Here is a 20,575-nt window from a genome sequence, read left to right as displayed (position 1 = left end):
TCCCTGCCGCACCCAACGGAGACACCGTCTCGACCTCCGAGTAGAGAGCAGTCCCAACTGACGTCCCAACCGAGGCGTTGCCTCGACAAACCAATTGAGGCACTGCCTCGACATACCAACTGAGGCACTGCTTCGACGTCCCAACGTTGACGGTCACTGCGTCACCTGACGCGCACGCGCTCCTGGCCAGCCACCTGACAAAACTTTCATTTGTAAATATTAAGCAGTCAATGCATGACATGAGTGAACATTACGTAGTTTGGAGGTAGGGAGGGTAGATGCCATCCTCCTCTGCCTTCCATCACATGACTGCATTCGCTCTAATGTAACATTGAACTGTTGCAGATCAACGACCCAACACTGAGCAGTGAGCCGAGACCACTTGAGATTCCAACGTTGTTCGGCGCCGGCACAGGATTCCAAGCCTCCCGGTGACAGTTATGTAGTCATGCTTCCCCAGCATATGTGACAAACAGGGCCTCGCTCATTGTGGTCGATGAACGCATACAGCGGAGGTGGTGCACCATGTAAAAGAGGGGACGAAAGCGGAGTTAATATGCCATGTAACAAGAGTACCTGCACCAGCTTCACACTAGTACTATGTTAAGTATGCGTGTGTCTATGGTTAAGTCGCCAGGGTGAGAATGTGCAAAGGTCAAGGTTGGAATGTGACATCACTTACGTTTTTAACCAACCCGGGAAGAAATGCTGCCCACAAACATTTGCCCACGACGCACGTCCGTAAGACGTCTCACTACTGTTAATCTAATACCCTTGATTGTTACTGTGTCTTCATTATTACAAGACACAACAATGTCTCTTCCTGCACCATATTACATTTTGTATTTAGTCATTTAACAGACACTCTTGTCACAGCTACATGGAACCCTTGTATCTTATCACATCATATTAAGCTTAGCCCACATCTGAGAGCTACAGGGATAGGATGCAAATTCACATTCAAGTCTTTATGACGGATGTGCAAACACCAAGTCAGACTGGGCCCTGAATTCTCAGGACAAGAAAACGCAAGCAACCTGGCATGACGTGAGTACACACAGAACATAGATTACATCTTAACTAAGCTAAATAGTTAAACCTCCTGAATAGATAATATCCAATACAATATATTGGACCTCTAATACGCCTAGTACAACCTTTACCAACCTTATAGACCTAAGAATAATATAATACACATAGGGTGATTTCAGGTAATGTGGGACACTTTTTGGTAGAGGCTCCAGTAGACTTACAAAATAACTGTTAACTCGCCCCAGTGGTGTTTTTGTGTTTTTTTAGGGCTTAGGAACATTTTCATGCTGGAATGAAATGGGAATACACAATATTTTAGAAGCTACACACTTTCAAACATAACATGATCCCCTCTCTCACTCAGGCAGCATTTTCAAGTAATGTGGGACAGCTTGTCTGGTAAAGTGGGACAGTCATTGTCTGTCGGCGTAGTCTGCTGATATAATAATTATTAGTTTATATTCAACAATACTAGGTGCAAGGGTGTGGCAAGATTCATTTAGTTGTGGGGGTTGACTTATACAATAGGCATAAAGTGTAACCGATGTAAACCTTAGTGATCTGCAGTCTATGTACTAGCTAGCTAGTCCCGCTGCGTTAGCATTTTGTTGGACTACCGTTTGCGGTCACGCTTACAAGTCTGAAAGCGCTGGTTCAATGACAGTGTAAGTTGTTATTTAGTTGGGAACTTAAGTGCAGTATGATGCATTGGTATAAAACATTTGACAACTGTCGAATTAAATTACTTTTATAGCATAAACACAGCATTACTAGATGTCCCACTTTACCTTAAAAATGCTGTCCCACATTAACTGACATGATCAGGTATGTGGGACAGTCACATAAAATGCTTTTTTTTCTTCTAATAAAGCATTAGTTTACAAATGTTTGTGTGTGTTTCAATCAGTGGTTAAACCCCTTCAATATGCTGCAATAGTACTCATTGTAACTTCATTTAAATTCCTTTGCCAGCCTTATCATTGAGAAATATAATGTCATATGCCGCTGAACTTTCGATGAGTTTTTTCTGTATAGACCTCTTGTCAAGCCAGATCACGCCTACTCTGATGATGTCAGACAAATAAAAACCACTGCATAGTGACTAGAAGTGTTGTATTTACGAGTCAATATCAGCTCTGGTGATTGGATGTCAGTTTTGCACATATTAAATCATCAAAATGCATAACTGTCCCACTTTACCTGATGTCCCACATTACCTGAACTCACCCTACTACCCCTACTACCCTATGACAAATCGCCCGCCGAACTCCATTCCAACAAGCCACGAGCTCTTCATTTGCATCCAATCCCCAACACAATGCACCGACAGGGAGCTGAAGTTGCACCCCGGCAGTACAGAAAACGACACCGTTCAAATGCCCGCAGAGCACGGCCCAAATCGCAATCGGATTGCAACCCTGAGACAACGCAATTGTGCAGCAGCCCGCAACCGATTTAGCCATGGCCACAGACGGGAACGACGACCGACCGTGAGACGATGCGCATGCGAAATTAAGACTCCCGAGCAACAACAAATGAACTCACCGAGCCGGTGCGAGGACAAAAATCGAACACAAATTGGCCGGCAGGTGCAGCACGAATGCACCCTGCACCCGTCCAGCTGACCTACGCAGAACTCGAACGGAATGTCGACATGCGCACCCGCTACGACGCTGAAGCCATAAGAGCATGAAGACATCCATGATCGCCGTTTAATCCCAACAGGTGCCACTGCGACTGTTTGGGGCATACCTGACGCTTCGGCGAGAGCCTGCCAGAGCCATGCAGCGCCCACGCCTGCCCGGGGATTGACTGATATTGACCGATATTGCCGAAACAGACAGGATCAGGCAGATCCAGCAAAACGCCAGGCCCTGTAACCCTGTCTGACACCCCAGATATTTGCGTATTTGCTTCTCTGATATTTATGGGTAATTGATTCCATAGTTTTGGGGCGTAATTGGCAAAGGCAGCATCACCAATCTTCTTATGGCTGCTTCCGGCAACCTCTAATAGGCCTGCATTTGATGATCGCAGTGTTCTAGCTGGTGTGTAGTTTATAATAGAGTTAGCAATGTAGCTAGGTCCTTGTCCGTGTAGAGCTTTGTATGTGAGGAATAGGACCTTAAAGTCAATTCTGAAGGTAACAGGGAGCCAGTGTAAAGTAGCTAGGACAGGACTAATGTGTTCTCTCCTTTTAGTTTTGGTTAATAATTTAGCTGCAGAATTTTGAATGAGCTGTAGTCTTCCAGTGTTTTTTTTGGGGAAGACCAGCGAAAAGTGCGTTACAGTAGTCCAGCCAGCTGGATATAAAAGCATGAATTAACTTCTCTGCATCATTTTGGTCTATGAATGGTCGTACCTTTGCCATATTACTCAGGTGAAAGAAAGCAGTTTTGGTCACTTTATTAATGTGGGAGTTGAAATTCAAATCTGAGTCCAGGATTACACGGAGACTTGTCACCTCTGGTTTAAGCCAGGGGGTTAAACTTCCTAGATTCTTAGTAAGCATCTCTCTTTTGGATTTGGGGCCACATAGTAGGACTTCAGTTTTGTGTTCATTTAATTTAAGAAAGTTATCATTCATCCATTTGTTTATTGCCAACAGTCAGCTGGTAATGGAATTGATGGCCGTTGCATCGTTGGGTTCAGTGGATATATATAGTTGTGTGTCGTCCGCATAGCTATGGAAATTCATGTTATGTTCTCTGATTATGTCACCGAGTGGTAACATATAAAGAGAGAAAAGTAATGGACCTAGGCAGCTTCCTTGAGCAACCCCGTAGCAGTTCCTTAGACCTATGGTCTCCTAAATTAACATAAAACTTCCTTCCTGTGATATATGATTTCATCCAGTTCAATACACTATCCGTGAACCCAATAAGCTTTTCCAGTCTATTGATTAGGATGTTGTGATCAATGGTATCAAATGCTGCACTGAGATCTAAAAGGATAAGGATAGAGACTTTATTTGCATCACAGTTTAGTCTGAGGTCGCCAATTATTTTGGTGAGATTAGTTTCAGTACTGTGATATTTCCTGAAACCTGACTGCGAGACTTCCAGAATGTTATTTTCTTCAAGAAAATAATTTAGTTGGACTGAAACTATCTTTTCCAGTACTTTACTAATAAATGGAAGGTTTGATATTGGTCTGTAATTTGCAAGTAGACTGTTATCCAATTTGGGTTTCTTTAATAGGGGCTTTACAACAGCTGTTTTGAAGGCATCTGGGAAGACGTCAGTTCTACGGATGTGTTAATAATCTCTAGCACCGGACCTGAGACACTATCAAACACTCGCTTAAAGAATGTTGTGGGTATAGGATCAATATCTGAGGTTGTGGAGTTAGATTCACTGACAATTTTTGAAAGTTCACTAAGTGTGATACAGGTAAATGTGCTCATGGTTATGTTGCAGAATCTACTAATGTCAGTTTCGACCCCACTATTACGAGTACTAGCTCTGATCAAAGTTATTTTGTTCTTGAAGAACAAATTAAGCTCTTCACATTTAACTGCTGAGGATGGCGGGGGGACAGGGACAGTGTTTAGCAGCAGGTCAATGGTGGAGAAAAGAACTCTGGAGTTTCTGGCATTTTCTGTAATAATGTTGGAAAAATATTCTCTCCTCGCTAGACGGATGGTTTTGTTGTAGGTGGTTAGTGTATTTTTATACATATTGTAGTGGATAGTGATCTTTGTTTTCCTCCATTTTCTCTCTGCTGCACGGCATTTTCTTTTCGTTTCACTAACATTTTTATTTCTCAGCCATGGGGGGGTTCTGCTTGTGGACTTCTTTTTGGTTTTCAGTGGTGCAACAGAGTCTAACACAGATAATAGTGCATCATTGAGGTTCTCTACCATTTCATTCAGAGAGCAATCATGACTAGTTGGCTCATATAGAGCAAATTGTTCAGAAAATTTCATCATAGCTGTATTGTCTAAATGTCTTCTTTGGACTAAGAGTTCTTTTGTGGTTTTTGTTGGGATGATTTCCACATTAAAAAGTATACAATGATGGTCTGAGAGGGGTAGATCAGTTATTGAGATATTATTGATATTTAGTCCAGTTGTTATCACTAGATCTAGTGTGTTTCCGTGCCAGTGTGTTGGGTCTGTTATGTATTGAGTTAGATTGAGACTGTCTAAGAGATTTAAGAGCTCAATACTTCTTGGGTCGGCTTTTTTATTTACTAGGATATTTAAGTCTCCGTTTAAAACTACTTTGTCATATCTAGTGACACAGTGATAATAGTTCAGAGAATTCTTGTATGAATATTGGCGAGTGCTTGGGTGGCCAATATATAATGACAAAAAGTATTGATTCGGTTTTGAGCTCTATAGCAACATATTCATATGAGGTGAATTCACCTAGCTCAGTGATTTTGAACAATAGTTCAGAGGAGAAGATAGCTGCGACTCCTCCACCTTTTTTGGATTTCCTAGAAACTTGGTGGAAGCTGTAATCTGGCGGACACGCTTCTATTAAAGTTGCTGTTGCCGTGTCGTTGTTTAGCCAGGTTTCTGTTAAACAGATGCAGTCTAATTTGTTTTCTTTGACCAGATCATTAACTAGAAATGTTTTGTTATTTAGTGATCTAACATTTAGAAGGGCCAGTTTCATCTGTGGGGTATTAACAGATAAAACAGGGCTTGATAAATCTGTTTGAAGAATATGGATAGTTCTGTGACTTCTAACACTAGTTTCAGGTTTGTAACCATGCATTTTACCATGCCATTTTCTGTTTGTGATGATGACCGGTATGTCTAATGAAATAGCATGGTGGCTGTCCTAGCGTAGCTTTTCATTGGGAAAGTCTATATCACTGAGCTGTTCCATCACAAGGGAATTCATCCGGGGGGTGCAGATCTGTGCAAGGCCCATGTCCTTGCAGGAGGCTGTTTGAATGTTCTGTTCCATGGGAGGTTGTTTGGAATGTGTCAGTCAGCTTAGACACAACAGGGATAGGGGGAGCAACTTGATTTGTGGTCAGGAGCACGTGACTGATGTTTGCTGTTAGTAGTTGAGATCCTCTACGGTTTGGGTGGAGTTCGTCAGCTTGAAAACGGTCTGCACAGTTCCAGAACACATTAAAATTATCGATAAATCTCAGTTTGTGTGCCAGACAGACAGATGCCAACCATGTGTTGAAAGATAGTAGTCGATTGAAGGCTTCTTTTCCTCTTCGAAAGCATGCAATTGGTCCACTGATGAATACATCTTGATATCTGTTGTGTGTTCAGTAGCTGGGTGAAATGTTTTTTAAGTATCTCAGTGCCAGTTTTCTTGTGAAGGATATCAAATGAGCCAGTGTGGATGATAATCTTAGGGTTGTTTGGTTTATTGTTGAGGATTGTTAGTACCTCTGACGACAGTTCCTCGACAGATGTGTTGCTAAGACAAGTATTTTCTGTCTTTGCCAGTTTAACATGTGCTGTCATGGCATCTCCAATCAAGATAGTGGCCATATGTGGTGTTGTGTTTGCATTTCTAACGTTTGCCTTATTTGTAGCTGTGGAGCCAGTCCTTATCTTATTTGGGTTAGCAATGAAAGGTCCTTGTGCTAGACTAAGGTTAGCCACTGTGTCAGTGCTAGCAATAGATTCTATAGTGCTAGCAGCGTTAGCTCCTCTAAGAGCTGATGGTCTGTGGATAGTCTTAGCATCAAATCAAATCAAATTTATTTGTATAGCCCTTTTTACACGCAAGCATGTCACAGAGGGCTTCACATACGCCCATAGAACTGCCCCTCAACCAACCTAAACCCTCAAGGAAGACAAGGAAAAACTCCCAGAAAAACTCCCAACGGGAGAAAAAATTGAAGAAACCTTGGGAGGAGCAATTCAGAGAGGGATCCCCTCCTCCAGAGACGGTTGGCAAGAGAGAGGAGCAGAACACAAGCTAAACATAGTCATACAGTGTCAATGGGTTTTGAAACACCAAAAATCCATTGTTCGGCTTTATAGACGTTGGATGGGACCTGGAAACTCGCTGTTGGCCGTCATGGAGGCTGGGTTCCGGTTGACGACCTGGTCCAGCGTTGGTAGACCGACGACCAGGCAGGTCCTGACAGCTCAGACCCCCCACACCACAAGGGATGTGTGGGGGGGACAGAGAGGAGAACAGGGATTAGAGAATGCCAGGAGCAGCTAACAGTTTCAGTCGTAATAGAATGAGATCCCCACCGGTCAAGTGTGGACTAGTGCAGCAATTTAACAAAGCTAAGAGGGTATTTGATGCAGCCCCACACACCAAGACAGCGACAGCCCCCCTTGGTTGGAACATGAAATCTGTTCCAGGGGAAACAACTCTAAAAAAGGTTATATTTATACGAATAAGGATGAAAACAACCAGCCCCCCGTTGTCTCCAACTAGTAAACTATAACAATTAAAATATACAGCAACGGAACTATTACAGTAACAATATACAATAACAGGTTTACTTTATTTGTAACATTTAAATGGGCAGTGTGAACACAAGCTAAAATTAAAATTTAAAAGTTACATGTGATACACACATAGGCAAACGCACACCCCAGGTTTACATAGAAAGTACACACATTTAACAATCATAGGATTGACTAAACAGGAACGTTTTTAATCTAGTTTTAAATGTCGAAACAGTATCAGCCTCCCTAATTGAGACAGGTAATTTGTTCCAGAGAAGAGGTGCTCTATATGAGAACGCCCTACCTCCAGCAGTTTTTTTCTTAATTTTGGGTATTACCAGATAGCCGGCATCTTGAGATCTTAGAGTCCTTGCGGGGCAATAGGGTGCAAGGAGACCGGAGAGGTACAGTGGTGCCAATCCATGTAGAGATTTGTAAGTTAGTAGTAAAACTTTGAAATCAGCTCTGGCTTGGATAGGGAGCCAGTGTAAAGAGATAAGAGTAGATGTTATATGATCAAACATTTTCTTGTTTTTGTCAATAGTCTAGCAGCAGCATTTTGTACCCGCTGTAAATTTGTCAAGTAGGTAATTGGGAGGCCAGAGAACAACACATTGCAGTAGTCCAATCGGGACGTAACAAAAGCATGTATTAGTTTTTCAGCATCATCCTTTGAGAGGAATTTTCGTATTTTGGCAATATTACGTAGATGGAAAAATGCAGTTCTGGTGATTTGTTTAATATGGTACTCAAACGAAAGGTCTGGGTCCAATGTGACTCCAAAATTTTTTACCAACTGGCTTTGAGATACTTTGACACCATCTAAGTTTAAGGTCAGATTGGATAAATTATTTCTGTATTTTTTAGGGCCGAAAATTTGAACCTCGGTTTTATCCGAATTAAGAAGAAGGAAATTTGCTGTCATCCAAGTTCTCAACCCGGAAACACATTTTTCCATAGCATGTGGAAATTCTCCAGGCTTTATGGACATATATAGTTGAGTATCATCTGCATAACAGTGAAAATTTACCCCAGAGCTTCTAATTATGTTTCCTAAAGGCAACATATAGAGTGAAAATAACAGAGGGCCTAGAACTGAACCCTGTGGTACTCCGTATTTTACAGTAGTGCTCCTGGATGAGCAACCATCATAGTGGACATATTGTGATCTATCAGATAGATACGATCTAAACCACTGAAGTGAAGTACCAGAGATCCCAACATAGTTCTCCATACGCTCCAGGAGAATCTCATGATCCATACCTTGGATCTTTATAATCCTGTGATATTGTTGTCTGATTAGACTTGATAGGGGGTCGAACAGCGCCCCGAGAGGGGCTTGGAGTAAAATGGGGGACTCCCAGTCGGAGCAGACGATGATATGTTGGATTTGCATGTGTGTAGTAGCTACCATCATGGTGTGTCGGCAATCCGGGCTCTTCATGTTGGTTAGCTGCGTGGCTAGCACTCCTGTGCCTCTTCGCCTTGGATTCCACACACAAGGGAGAGAAAGTTCCCAATGGTTCAAATCTGTTTCTGGGTGGGACAGGAGGAGAGGTGATGCGGGAAGAGTTTCTGCCTCGCTTTTTTGGCTTTTTATCCTTGGCGCCAGTCCCATCTCCGATGAAGGTAGAGGCAGCGCTAGGCCTCTTTGGTTTAGCGCCGAGAGCAGGCCATGACTCATCTGGTCCATTGGCCGGTGGAGAGAAAGCTGGTTCCAAGGGTGGCTCATTAGCCGGTAGCTTAGCCTCCGGGCTAGGTAGCATGGAATCTATAAAGTCTTCGTTCTCTCTGATATTTAAGAGGGTTCTGACTCTTAACTCCAGTTCGACTATCCTCTGAGTAAGTTGTTTGCAGTCATTGCAAGCAATTGTTCTACAGGGAACACGCTTTACGTTGCTTGCCTGTGGTCAGTCTGGGAGAGCAGCCCAAAATACTTCTGTTCTCCTTTGGCTTCAGTCCCTCAGGTTGTTCCTTTTCGTGGTTGTAGTCAATTCACTTGATTTTGAATAATATCATCGAAAACTATCCAAATTACTGAAACTTCAGAGCATTTCTCCGTGAAGCCAAGCAGGGAAGCAAGCAGGGAAGGTCAGGGGGAGGAGAGGGAAAGAAAATGCGACTGCCTTCGTTGAGAGCAAGATGAGAGTGTAGCAGATACTTATCCAAAGCGACGTCCAAGAGAGCTTTAGTGCTAGGTCACGACCATAACAACGAGACATCCCCAAAACAAACGACGTACAGGCCGAGGCACAGCCCAGTAGACCACGGGAAACGCCCGCACCAGAACACGCCAACCTACCGAGCCCAGCAATGCGCGGCCAACCACTCCAGATCCAACACGGACCAGTCCAGAGTCAATGACCACATAGACGTGCAGGTTAGATCCTGCGAAAACGCAGTGCTACACGCAGACAGACATAACACACGTTGTCCCGCCGAATCACGGCCAGTCGGCCACATACCCACATTAGACCAAGTGTTCCAGAAGATTCAGCCCCACACAGCGGAATCCGCCAAATAACGACCTTACCCTAAGACACAATCAGCCGATTAAACATAAAGCACCCTATGTCGCACTAGCAAAGCAGAGTGCAACGATATCCTGATTAAATAGCCCGCCCTGCTAATAAGGTGTGCCCCTACTGCGTGATATGACGCGCTGCCAGTGACACGCTGCTAATGAGACGCTATGTCTCGCGTCCCCCTGCATGAACCAGCTCCGCTTGTTTCTGTGTTGAGGTCCAGTCTCGTTCTGTTGAGTCCCTGTCAAGTTCTTTTGAGGTCAAGTGTGGTTCCCCTTACAAAAAAGAAGTATATTAAAGTATACTATAAGTATACATAAATATGGATATTACACTTTTAGTTCACTTTTGATATACTTTTAAGAAGTATGCTTAGAAAATTGTTTACTTTTGAAATATTTTTAAGTATGCTTTGAAAATAGTTCACTTTTGCAAGAAGTATACTTAAAAAATAGTTCACTTTTAAAATACTTTTAAGAAATATGCTTAGAAACAGAAAATGGTATACATTTCTTCTGGAGTAGGATGTGCGTTTTCTACTATTATACAGCAAAAACAATCAAAATAATTCAAAAGTACATTACAAGTTACATTTTTTAGATCCATCTCATTCTAATTATTCATGTCTATGAAAATCTTTTATGCATTGCACATTGAATCTTTTTTTCTATTGAAGCTGTAACCTTTATTACTGTCAAAACATTCTGAAGCCCTATAATCTTATACTAATAATTGTCGATTAGAGTATTAATGGAAAAAAAACAAACAAAAAACAAAAAAAACTTGAGAAACTACTTGAGAAAGAAGCAGACAGAAGGGTTGCATTATGCATTTGAAGGTTATATTGTCAAACTGACTGAAGAACTTAATAACAACGTTAAATAATGAAGATAGTGTGGCTCATCGGCTAATTAATTCCCATGATGCAAGGCGGTAAATAGGGTTAAAATTTGCTGACAAGTTTGTTCGAAATACAAATGTAACTTCGTGAATTTCATTTTTTAAATGTGTCTGCTTTGAATGTAGTGTTTTGTTGCGTGGTAATTGTCATTGTTGTGCTGGTTTACCATTGTAACCATGAGTTAAATGACTGTTACATTTGATAAGAACAGCTGGATTCTTGCAACATTGATGCTTATGCGGTGAATAGCTTTTTTCAGGTAAGAATCTTCTGTGAAATGTTGCGAGGGCCCCGTTCTTGCTAAGTGACTCAAGATCTGAGGCGTTTGAGGGGCCCCTAAACATTTTAATGCAATAGTAAGTAATAGTAAAATTACATTTAGAAGTTTACTTCTTGAAGTACTTACATTAAATGAAAGTGCATTTGAAAGTATTGCAAAGTATACTTTGAGGCTCTTTAGGAAATATCCTTCATGAAATGAAAGTGCACTACACAAGTTACTTTAGAGTATTCCAAGGTATACTTTTAAGTACTTTAGGAAGTATACTTGATGAACTGAAAGTGCACTACACAGGTTACTTTAGAGTATTCCAAAGTATACTTTGAAGTACTTTAGGAAGTATACTCGATGAACTGAAAGTACACTACACAGGCTACTTTAGAGTATTCCAAAGTATACTTTGAAGTACTTGAGGAAGTATACTTGATGAACTGAAAGTGCATTACGCAGGCTACTTTGCAGTATTCAAAAGTAAACCTTGAAATACACTATAGGTGTACTTTAAAGTGTACTAAATGACCTAAAAAGTGGGCCAATTCAGTTTACTTAGTACAAAAAAAGTATATAAATAAGTACACTGCTAGTATACTTTAAGTAACATGATAATAGTATACTTTTTATTAGTGCTGTCAGTTTAATGCGTTATTAACGGCGTTAACGCAAACCCATTTTAATGGCGTAAATTTTTTTATTGCACGATTAACATTCTTTTTGACCAAGCAAACTTTGTAGTTTTTTTCACATGCTGTTGCAGCTACTGACGTTAGAAAAACTATAACACCACACTGGATCTAGCTAGACAGGAAACAAAGCAACAGACACACCGCACACAGTTGTTTGGGCTTGCGAACCGGCTAAAGAGTAGTAGGCTAACGTTTTGAGTGGATGGCGAGCGCGAGACGGCGAAATGGATGCCAATAAGATTCTGAAAGGAACATTTACTTTTATAAAGTTGCCAAATGGTTCCATTGACAAGACCAAAGTGGTCTGTGTGTGTTTTGTCGTTGTGAACTGAGCTATCATCGCAGCACGTCCTGTCTGAAATACCACCTTGATGGCCAAGCACACAGCTGATGCAAATGCTCCACCCCCTCGTCAAAGCCAGGTGATTGCAATGTTGTTTTCAATAAAATAAAATAAAATGTTTGCAGTAAGCAATCCGATCCACTTACCATGTTGATAAGAAAATATATACAAATTGATAACAAATAATGGGACAAAAAGAAATCAATGGACATTTAGAATAGATAAAAATGTGCGATTAATTGCGATTAATCTCGAGTTAACTATGGCATTAATGCGATTAATCGCGATTGAATATTTTAATCGTTTGACAGCCTTACTTTTTATTCTAAGTATACTTACAAAATAAACTTAAAGTATAGTTATTTTTTGTAAGGGTCTGTATGCCTAGTCTGGAAGGGTTATCCATGGTTTGGTGTAATGGGGCCTTAAGGATGAATTACGACATCTACAGAGTGTTGTGAATGAGACATCTGCCCACAAACCCCCCGACAGGACAAAGGCCTGATGTCTGTGTTCCTGGAGCTGATAAGACCAACCTGACATAAAACACATTGACCACAGTTGTGTCTGTTGCTGAACAGGCTCAATGGTGTTATAGAACTGCTTGTTCCAGGCTGTCCACATTGCTACAGTAGACCCACATCTCTTGGGAAGGTTAAGACACACTGCCAGCACCAGAATGAAACTGGTCAGCAGGCAGCGGTTCCAATGACAAGGTACCTGGAAGTAAAGGAAGAGACCGTGGGTCCCATGTCCCTCCTTCAGTCTGAACAGCATCTCTAAGGTCTCAGGGAGGAAAACAAACTTCTCCACTATTGATATGTCTAGACCAGGGGTTCCCAATCCTGGTCCTCGGGCCTCCCTGCCCTGCATGTTTTAGATGTTTCCCTGCTTCAACAGACCTTATTAAAATGAATGGTCGTTATCCAAGCCTGATAAAGACCATTCATTTGAATCCGGTGTGTTGGTGCAGGAAAACATCTAAAACATGCAGGGCAGGGAGGCCCGAGGACCAGGATTGGGAACCCCTGGTCTAGACTATGGAGTGGAATGTGTTTTACGGTGCTGATGAGGTTAGGAATGTATGTGTGTGTTGGTCCAAGGTCCACAGAGTTTCTGGCTTGTTTGTTTGCCTGTCTGGCAGACTGTTTGAGTGTCAGACTATGTATCTCTGAGCCAATATAGCTCTGAGCTGATTAATAAGCTCTATCTGTCAGTCTGCTCTCCACCTCAGCCTGACCTGCCAATCACGGCCTGACCTACCAATCATCACATCACATGGGGGCGTGTTCAATAGCTTATATACCAATGGCGTACTGAACACGCCCCCATCCTTGTTGTTTTATTGAGCATACACACACACACACTGGTCCGCATGTCACATCCTTTAGCTTCACTTAGACCATGTGTGTACATTTACAGGAGCTTGAACTGGCAGAGCGGTTCCTTCCATTTGATCAATTCTGCCCTTCCGACTGCTCCTTTAATGGTTAGGGTAATGGAGGACTGGCAGAGAGAGAAGAGGGTAGGAGGAGAGGAGAGAGGAGGCAAGAGGAGAGGACAAGAGGGGAGAGGAGAGGAGGGGAGAGGAAAGATGAGGAGAGGGGCAGAGGGAAGAAGAGAAAGGGTGTGAAAGGAGAGGAAAGTGTGTGTGTGTCACACTAATTTACCAGACGAAGGTTTACATGTTCACTTTACATTATATTCATTAGATTCCACTGAGTCACATCTCTCTGTAGATGTTGACACAGAGGCTATCTGCTGGATCTAGAGAAGGCTGCAGATGCCCTTCCTGCTTCCCTCCCTACCTACCTCACTTTCTATCGGTCTGTCTGTATGGTGTGACTTTATTAGACCTTCTCTCTATAAATACTCTATCATTATGGGATGTCTGAGATGCCGTGAAGATCACAGCTCTAAGGTCGACAATTATCATTTATTGAACCAGATCAAAGGCTTGGTCTGATGCCAGATCTGGGAATATCTGTTTTTCTGCTTGGTTGTGTATTGAGACCTGGTGCATGGTTAATTGGGGCAGTTATAGCCTGCTATGATGGTACTGATGAAGACATTAGTCTTTATCAGTAATCTTTAAAGGCTACGCAGGAGACCGAGAGGGGGTACAGACGGAGGAGATAAAAGACAACGAGTGGAGGGAAGTCAAGTTCTCTCTCTGGAGAAAGTAAGTTCACAACAGTGTGCTCAAGCAACATCCTCCTGGTTACTCTTATTATGGGAGTGCGAGGTCCCGTTGTCCTTCTACACCTGAGGAGGAGACACCAGGCATCTCCCCAAAGACTAGTTAGAGCCTGTTCCCCTAGCGCAACAAGAGCACATGAGGACTGGAGAGGAGGGTGGGAGCAGCGGGGAGCTTCTTCTTTGAAATAATTCCTTTATGACACCTCCTCTCCCCCTTTTGTCCCCCTCCTGCCACCCTCCTGCCCCCATCCTTCCCCCCTGGTCCTCCCGCCCGCTCGGCGACAGGGAAATGTAATAGAAACAACAGATATGGAGTTATGCTATCAAACAGACACACATCCGCACACACTCGCGCACACACATACCTTTTCCACTCAGGCTACTGGGGAATGCTGGTGCCCAGAATAGCACTGGGCTGTTTGTGTGTGTGTCTGTCATTCAGAATGCCATGCTGTGACAGTCTAGTGATAGTCAGCCCACCTGCCTCTGTGCTGAAAGAAACCAGCTCCTCCAACACACACACACACATGCAGCCACACACACACTGTCAATAAAGGATATCAGTTTCTGGGAACGATTGTATGTTTTTGAGAGTATGTGTGTGGGATAAATGTGTGAGTGTGTGTGGGAGGGCCCCGAAGGGGGTCTGAAGTGGTTGTGTCCATTAACACTTGGTCTATAGACACAGTGAGGTGTGTGTGTGATAACATCCATGACTCCACACCCTCACACTTCCTCTTCTCTGGCCAGGCAGAGCAGGGGGCTGACGTGCTGGGACGGGGAGAGGTGGGGGGGGTGAATGTGGTCTGGGCCTTTTAACTTCCCCTCATTCTTACCTCCACCCCGTTACAACTTTGTGTGTGTGCGTGCATGTATGTATGTGTTTGTGTGGTTTGTGTGTGTCTGCGTATGTGTCACATTGGATGAGCATGTGGTGACATTGCTTTGGGCTGGCGTCACCACATTAACTGGCACCTTCCTGACTGTCTAGTTCGGGGGTACTCAATAGGCAGGTCGCGGTCCGGATCCAGACCCAGACAATACAATTTGGACCAAAATCAACATTCTAATTTAGTCATGATCCAAGCAAGGTTTCATTGGTGCGTGATTTCACGCCTATATTGTTTTCCTACTAAATGTGGTTTCTGTCATCTGTGTCCAATCCAAAGATCCAATCAGGAGCTATAATAGTAATCACCATGACAACTCACTCACTCACTCAACGTTGGCCACAACATCTGTGGGTCACGCAGGTTGTGTGTGTCATTCACAACAATGCAGGCTAATCGATTTGCTAATGGTAGCCTACCTGTTTCTTCTTTAGCAAAGATCATGGCATGACAAAACCCAGCAAAACTCCTACTCTAAATCCAGTGTTGCGCCTGAACGCGTTCATTTAACAAAAGTTCATGAACTCGAGAGCGGTATTGCAGACAGATAGAGATTTCCATCTTTTTTTTGTTAAAAAAAGGGAGATTCCTCCCTTCAATGCAAATTGTGGTGGGGGGGGATGGGGGAAGTGCTGGTTGTGTATTGCCTGCCGCACTATCTGATTAAAATGACAGTTCTCTCTACAGTCAGTGCTTGCGCAAGAAGGTGGAACGTACGGTGGCCCTGAAGTGCAAAAGACCCCCCCTAATATGAATACATCCCCCAAATGAAAACACTCCCCCCGAAACCGAGTCAACTCCCCCCAAATCGGATGACTTGTTCACCTCCCCCCAATACAAAAACACGCTCCCCCAAATGGAAAACGACATTACATTAACTCTAAAACACATTACATTAACTCTGAACGGAAAGGGTAGGTACTAACACTTCAGCGCTGATTGGATGCAGTAGGCTAACTAACAACATAAGAAATTGATCAACAGAAGTACCAAATGCAATAGCCTGACAGAGTTACGTGCACCGGGACATTTGTTTGGCCATCGAAGAATGTAGCAAATAGTACGATACTTATGCAAAAGTATTGCATGTTAAATGTAAAAATCCATAGCCAAACAACTATATCCTGGTCCACGTTACTCTGTCATTGTGGCATTTTGTTCTAGTAGTTGACTATTAGTTCTTTCTTCTGACAAGTCCTGCTTCCTTCAACTGCGTTTTTAGCGTGCGCATTGTACTTATTTTAATATTGTGAAACGTTAACAGCATATCTGAGATTGTTTCATAGGAATTACCATGATTATAAGAGTGGTGTCATGACTCTGAATTGTTAACACAAATGTTTCCTCTTTCCTTCCAACCAAAACGATTAAGTTCATGATAATGACAGAGTTACGTTAACTAGTTGTTTGGCTATCGATGTTTAAGTTTAACACGCAATTTATGCTGTTGCATTAGTAGCCTATGCTACATGCTTCGATACCCAAAAAATAGCCTGGTGCACGTAACTCTGTCAGGCTATGGCATTTTGTAATTCTGTCAATCAATTTCTTATCTTGTTAGTTTGCCTACTGCATCCAATCAGCGCTGAATTGTAGTACCTACCCTTTCCGTTCAGAGTTAATGTAATGTCGTTTTCCATTTGGGGGAGCGTGTTTTTGTATTGGGGGGAGGTGAACAAGTCATCCGATTTGGGGGGAGTTGACTCTTTTTTGGGGGGGTTGTTTTCATTTGGGGGATGTACTCATATTAGGGGGGGTCTTTTGCACTTCAGGGCCACCGTAGGAACGTGAGGGAGATACCCTTTCCAAAACTTGTAAGGGCGTAATAGTTTGTGAAAGACCCAAAGAAACACAAATATCCGATGAGGCAAAATCCTGGATAATTTTGGAATCCCTGCCCCGGACACATTTTTTGGGTCTCGAAAAGAGGACGTGTCCGGGTAAAAGAGGACGTCTGGTCACCCTAGTTTTATTCTGTAATGAATGTTTGTTAATTAATTAATTTTCAACCAATAGCTAAATTAAAATTACAAAGAGGGAAATTCGCAACTTTTACTTGCTCCCTCAATTTCATCGCAACAAACACCCAAAAAACACCACAACTTTCATTGCAACTTTTTGGAAAAGCTCCCGCAAAATCAGGAATTTTAGCCCGCAACTATCACAAAAAATGCCCACGAAATCCTGGGGGGACTAGTTTTATCTGCAATTAGACGGTTGCCCTTGTCAAAAGTTGTAGAGTTTACGTGAAACGTCACTATGACACAAAGCATAGACACTTTGAACAAAATTACCCCCAGAACTCTGAGGTAAGGGCCAGAAACATAAACCATCACTGTTCCGGATCCTGGACTGAATGGAAATTTGGTGAGTGGACCTTTTGGGTTTCTAATTGAGTACCCCTGGTCTAGTTGGTCACAATTAACTAAAGGAACCTATCACACTAATGTGGTCTATACTAGACCTATCACACTGCTGCTGTCGCAGACATCTGTGTTTGTGAACACTATAAATACACACAGTCCCCAAACACACGCTACACACACACTCTACACACACACAGTCCACAAACACACTCTACACACTCTTGCATCATTACTGTAAATAGGAGCAACCATTGCTGATTAAACAGACCAGACAGTCTTTCTTCTGTTTACTCTCTGTCTTGCTGTTCTTACTCTGTTGTTGATTCATTAAACATGAAGGAATTTGCAACCTTCTGAGGTGGTCTCTCAACAGTCTGAAAAGCTTCTCACCAGACAAGAAGACATGGAGACATGCAATCCTGCTTTAGTCAGGGTCATGAATTAAGGACATTCAGAGCACAGGGGGTCACTCACCAACATTTCCAAAGAGAAACAACAGACAAAGATGATGTTGTTGTTGTTGTAGGAAATGTCCAGACGGGTTTGACTGTCTGAAGGCGGGTCGTAATCCTAACTACGGCTACACAAGCTTTGATTCCTTCGGCTGGGCCTTCCTGTCCCTCTTCAGGTTAATGACTCAGGACTACTGGGAAAACCTCTACCACCAGGTAAGAGTGTATGTTCAAGTCCAGAATGTGTGTGTTTGTGTACGTCAGTGTGTTCACCTTTGTGGGTGTCTGCAGACCCTGCGCTCAGCAGGGAAGACCTACATGGTGTTCTTCGTAGTGGTGATCTTCCTGGGATCGTTCTACCTGGTGAACCTGATCCTGGCCGTGGTGGCAATGGCCTACGAGGAGCAGAACCAGGCCACCATTGCTGAGGCCTGGCAGAAGGAGAGGGAGTTCCAGCTCGCTGTGGAGAGGCTGAAGAGGGAGCAGCAGGTCAGAACGAGAGAGAGAGAGAGAGAGAGAGAGAGAGAGAGAGACTAACCCCCCTATTTTGACGATCTGAAACGCAAGTATCAAAACGCAAAGCGCAAGTAACTTTGTGGGAGTGACTTCAGCTTGGTTGTTATTTTGCCGGCGGGATAAATGACTTTGCGCCTGGCGGAAATCTAAAAAGGGTTGGTCTGAAGTAGCTACATTATTAATGGGTGTGGTTTGGGCGTAACGTGCAATAAACCAATCAGAGCATCATCTCACATTCCCTTTAAGAGCCGCGCTTGTCCCATGGCGAATTGCTATAATAACGGCGGATTTGCCAGGCGCACGCCAGGAGCGGTTCACAGGAGGAGACTGACGTTCTCGTCAGAGCCGTAAAAGATAGAGAAATGACATTGTATGGGAAAGGCAGAGCAGTTTTCTCATTGCACTAAATTGCCCGCTCATGCTGTTCATTCAAATTATGATTATTATTTTTACATATATTTTATTTTTTCAATTGTTATAGGTTATTTTTAAATTGTTTAGTTCTTAGAATTAGTTTAACTAATGTACTTTTGTACTTACTTTATACCCGTTTATTGTTTGCACCTTCCTGCCACAGTAAATCGCATATTTGTGTAACATAAGCTTCAAGGCGACTAAACCGAATTCTGATTCTGATGGGCATAGGAGAAGAAACCTAACCAAAATCAGCTTCGGTTAAACAGTCATGGGAGGAAATTGCCACAGTTGTTACAAATAAAGTTCACATACATAGAAATTTCTTATGAAAATCTTTTTATAATCATTGAAGAAATGTAACACGCCATAAATCAAAACAATGTAACGTAGCTTCGCAGAAAGAAGACCCTGGCCTCGCCAGCAGTGCGCACTGACCAAGTTGGCGCCCTTAAAATAGCATCTGAATAATGCGCCATTGACTTTAAACCACGTTTTTCCTGGTCAGTAGCTGAATTGTTTTTCGGAAACTGCAAGATAGCACCAGGGAACGTTTGAAAAGTCGGCTTTGCGTCGAGTGCAAACTAGGAATGACACTTGCGCCGTTGACTAAGTCAATTGCGCTGGGTGCAAGATAGGGCCCTAAAACTATCTTTGCTTTGCAGGTATCCCAGAAGGCTCAGGACACCGACTCGATGATGTCACCAGACCCTTCCCCTTTTACCCTACATGATGATCATGCGTTGGACAGGAGGCGCAACACGGGTTTAGGGGGTGTAGCTGAGGAGGGGGAGAACCAATCAGAGGACAGGATGCTGAAGATGGAGTCGGTGGACGGAGGCAGGGTGAGATGTTATAGTTTTTTACAATTGCTTACACTTTTTTCCAAATGCTTAAGCACAATTATGAAAACAGGGCTCACTGTGTCAAAACACAACACACGATTCACACAACCAGACACACAAGTAGCAGAACACCTCCAACCTTTTGCAAAATGAAACACCCCGTTCAAAACCATACAATCATTTATAAAAAAACAATTCTTTCACCGTATGCTATACACACGGTTCATAAAATGTGACTCTGTTTGAACCAGTTACACACTGTTGTGCACAATATAAAACACTCTTAGAGTAACTATTCTTTTCTAATGATATAACTTGATTGATTTTGTCAGAGATATTGTTACAGTAGAGTATGTAAAGTGAATATGTTGACCAAACACAACACACATGACCAGTACTGCACACTGATGACAATATTTACTGTATTTCTCCAAATTGTCCACGTAAAGGTTGCATTTTGTGCAAAAAATCTGAACATATTTCAAATTGAATACTGCATAGTTGGCTACATACTGTAAACACAGCAAATACATCTGTGGAGACCCATGAAAGTATTCAGCAAATGAAATACAGTACATTGTTTTAATCATTGCATGTGTACAAAAAAGGTACTGGTGTAGTGCATGTATGTAGGCTACATTTTACTGTACTGTACTGTAGACAGTAGAGTATAGTAGTTTTCATCTGTGCTCTTGACGAAATGTCCAAATTACTGTTGCAACAGTATCTTCTGAGGTT

General features: G+C 42.6%; 1 protein-coding gene across 1 annotated transcript in view; it reads left to right on the top strand.

The window, feature by feature from the left end:
- The window catches only part of LOC146275287 (sodium channel protein type 5 subunit alpha-like), a 231,935-nt gene that overhangs the window by 30,350 nt on the left and 181,010 nt on the right, over nt 1-20,575 (top strand). The window contains exons 6-8 of the mRNA XM_084702521.1: nt 18,137-18,278; nt 18,354-18,551; nt 19,658-19,837. Coding sequence (XP_084558647.1) covers nt 18,137-18,278; nt 18,354-18,551; nt 19,658-19,837 — 520 coding nt within the window. The remainder of the gene's footprint in view (nt 1-18,136; nt 18,279-18,353; nt 18,552-19,657; nt 19,838-20,575) is intronic.

The sequence above is a fragment of the Hypomesus nipponensis genome, chromosome 8 (assembly GCF_054491055.1).
Source record: "Hypomesus nipponensis isolate SF chromosome 8, ASM5449105v1, whole genome shotgun sequence".
Classification (NCBI taxonomy): Eukaryota; Metazoa; Chordata; class Actinopteri; order Osmeriformes; family Osmeridae; genus Hypomesus; species Hypomesus nipponensis.
This window is presented reverse-complemented; position numbering and strand designations above follow the sequence as displayed.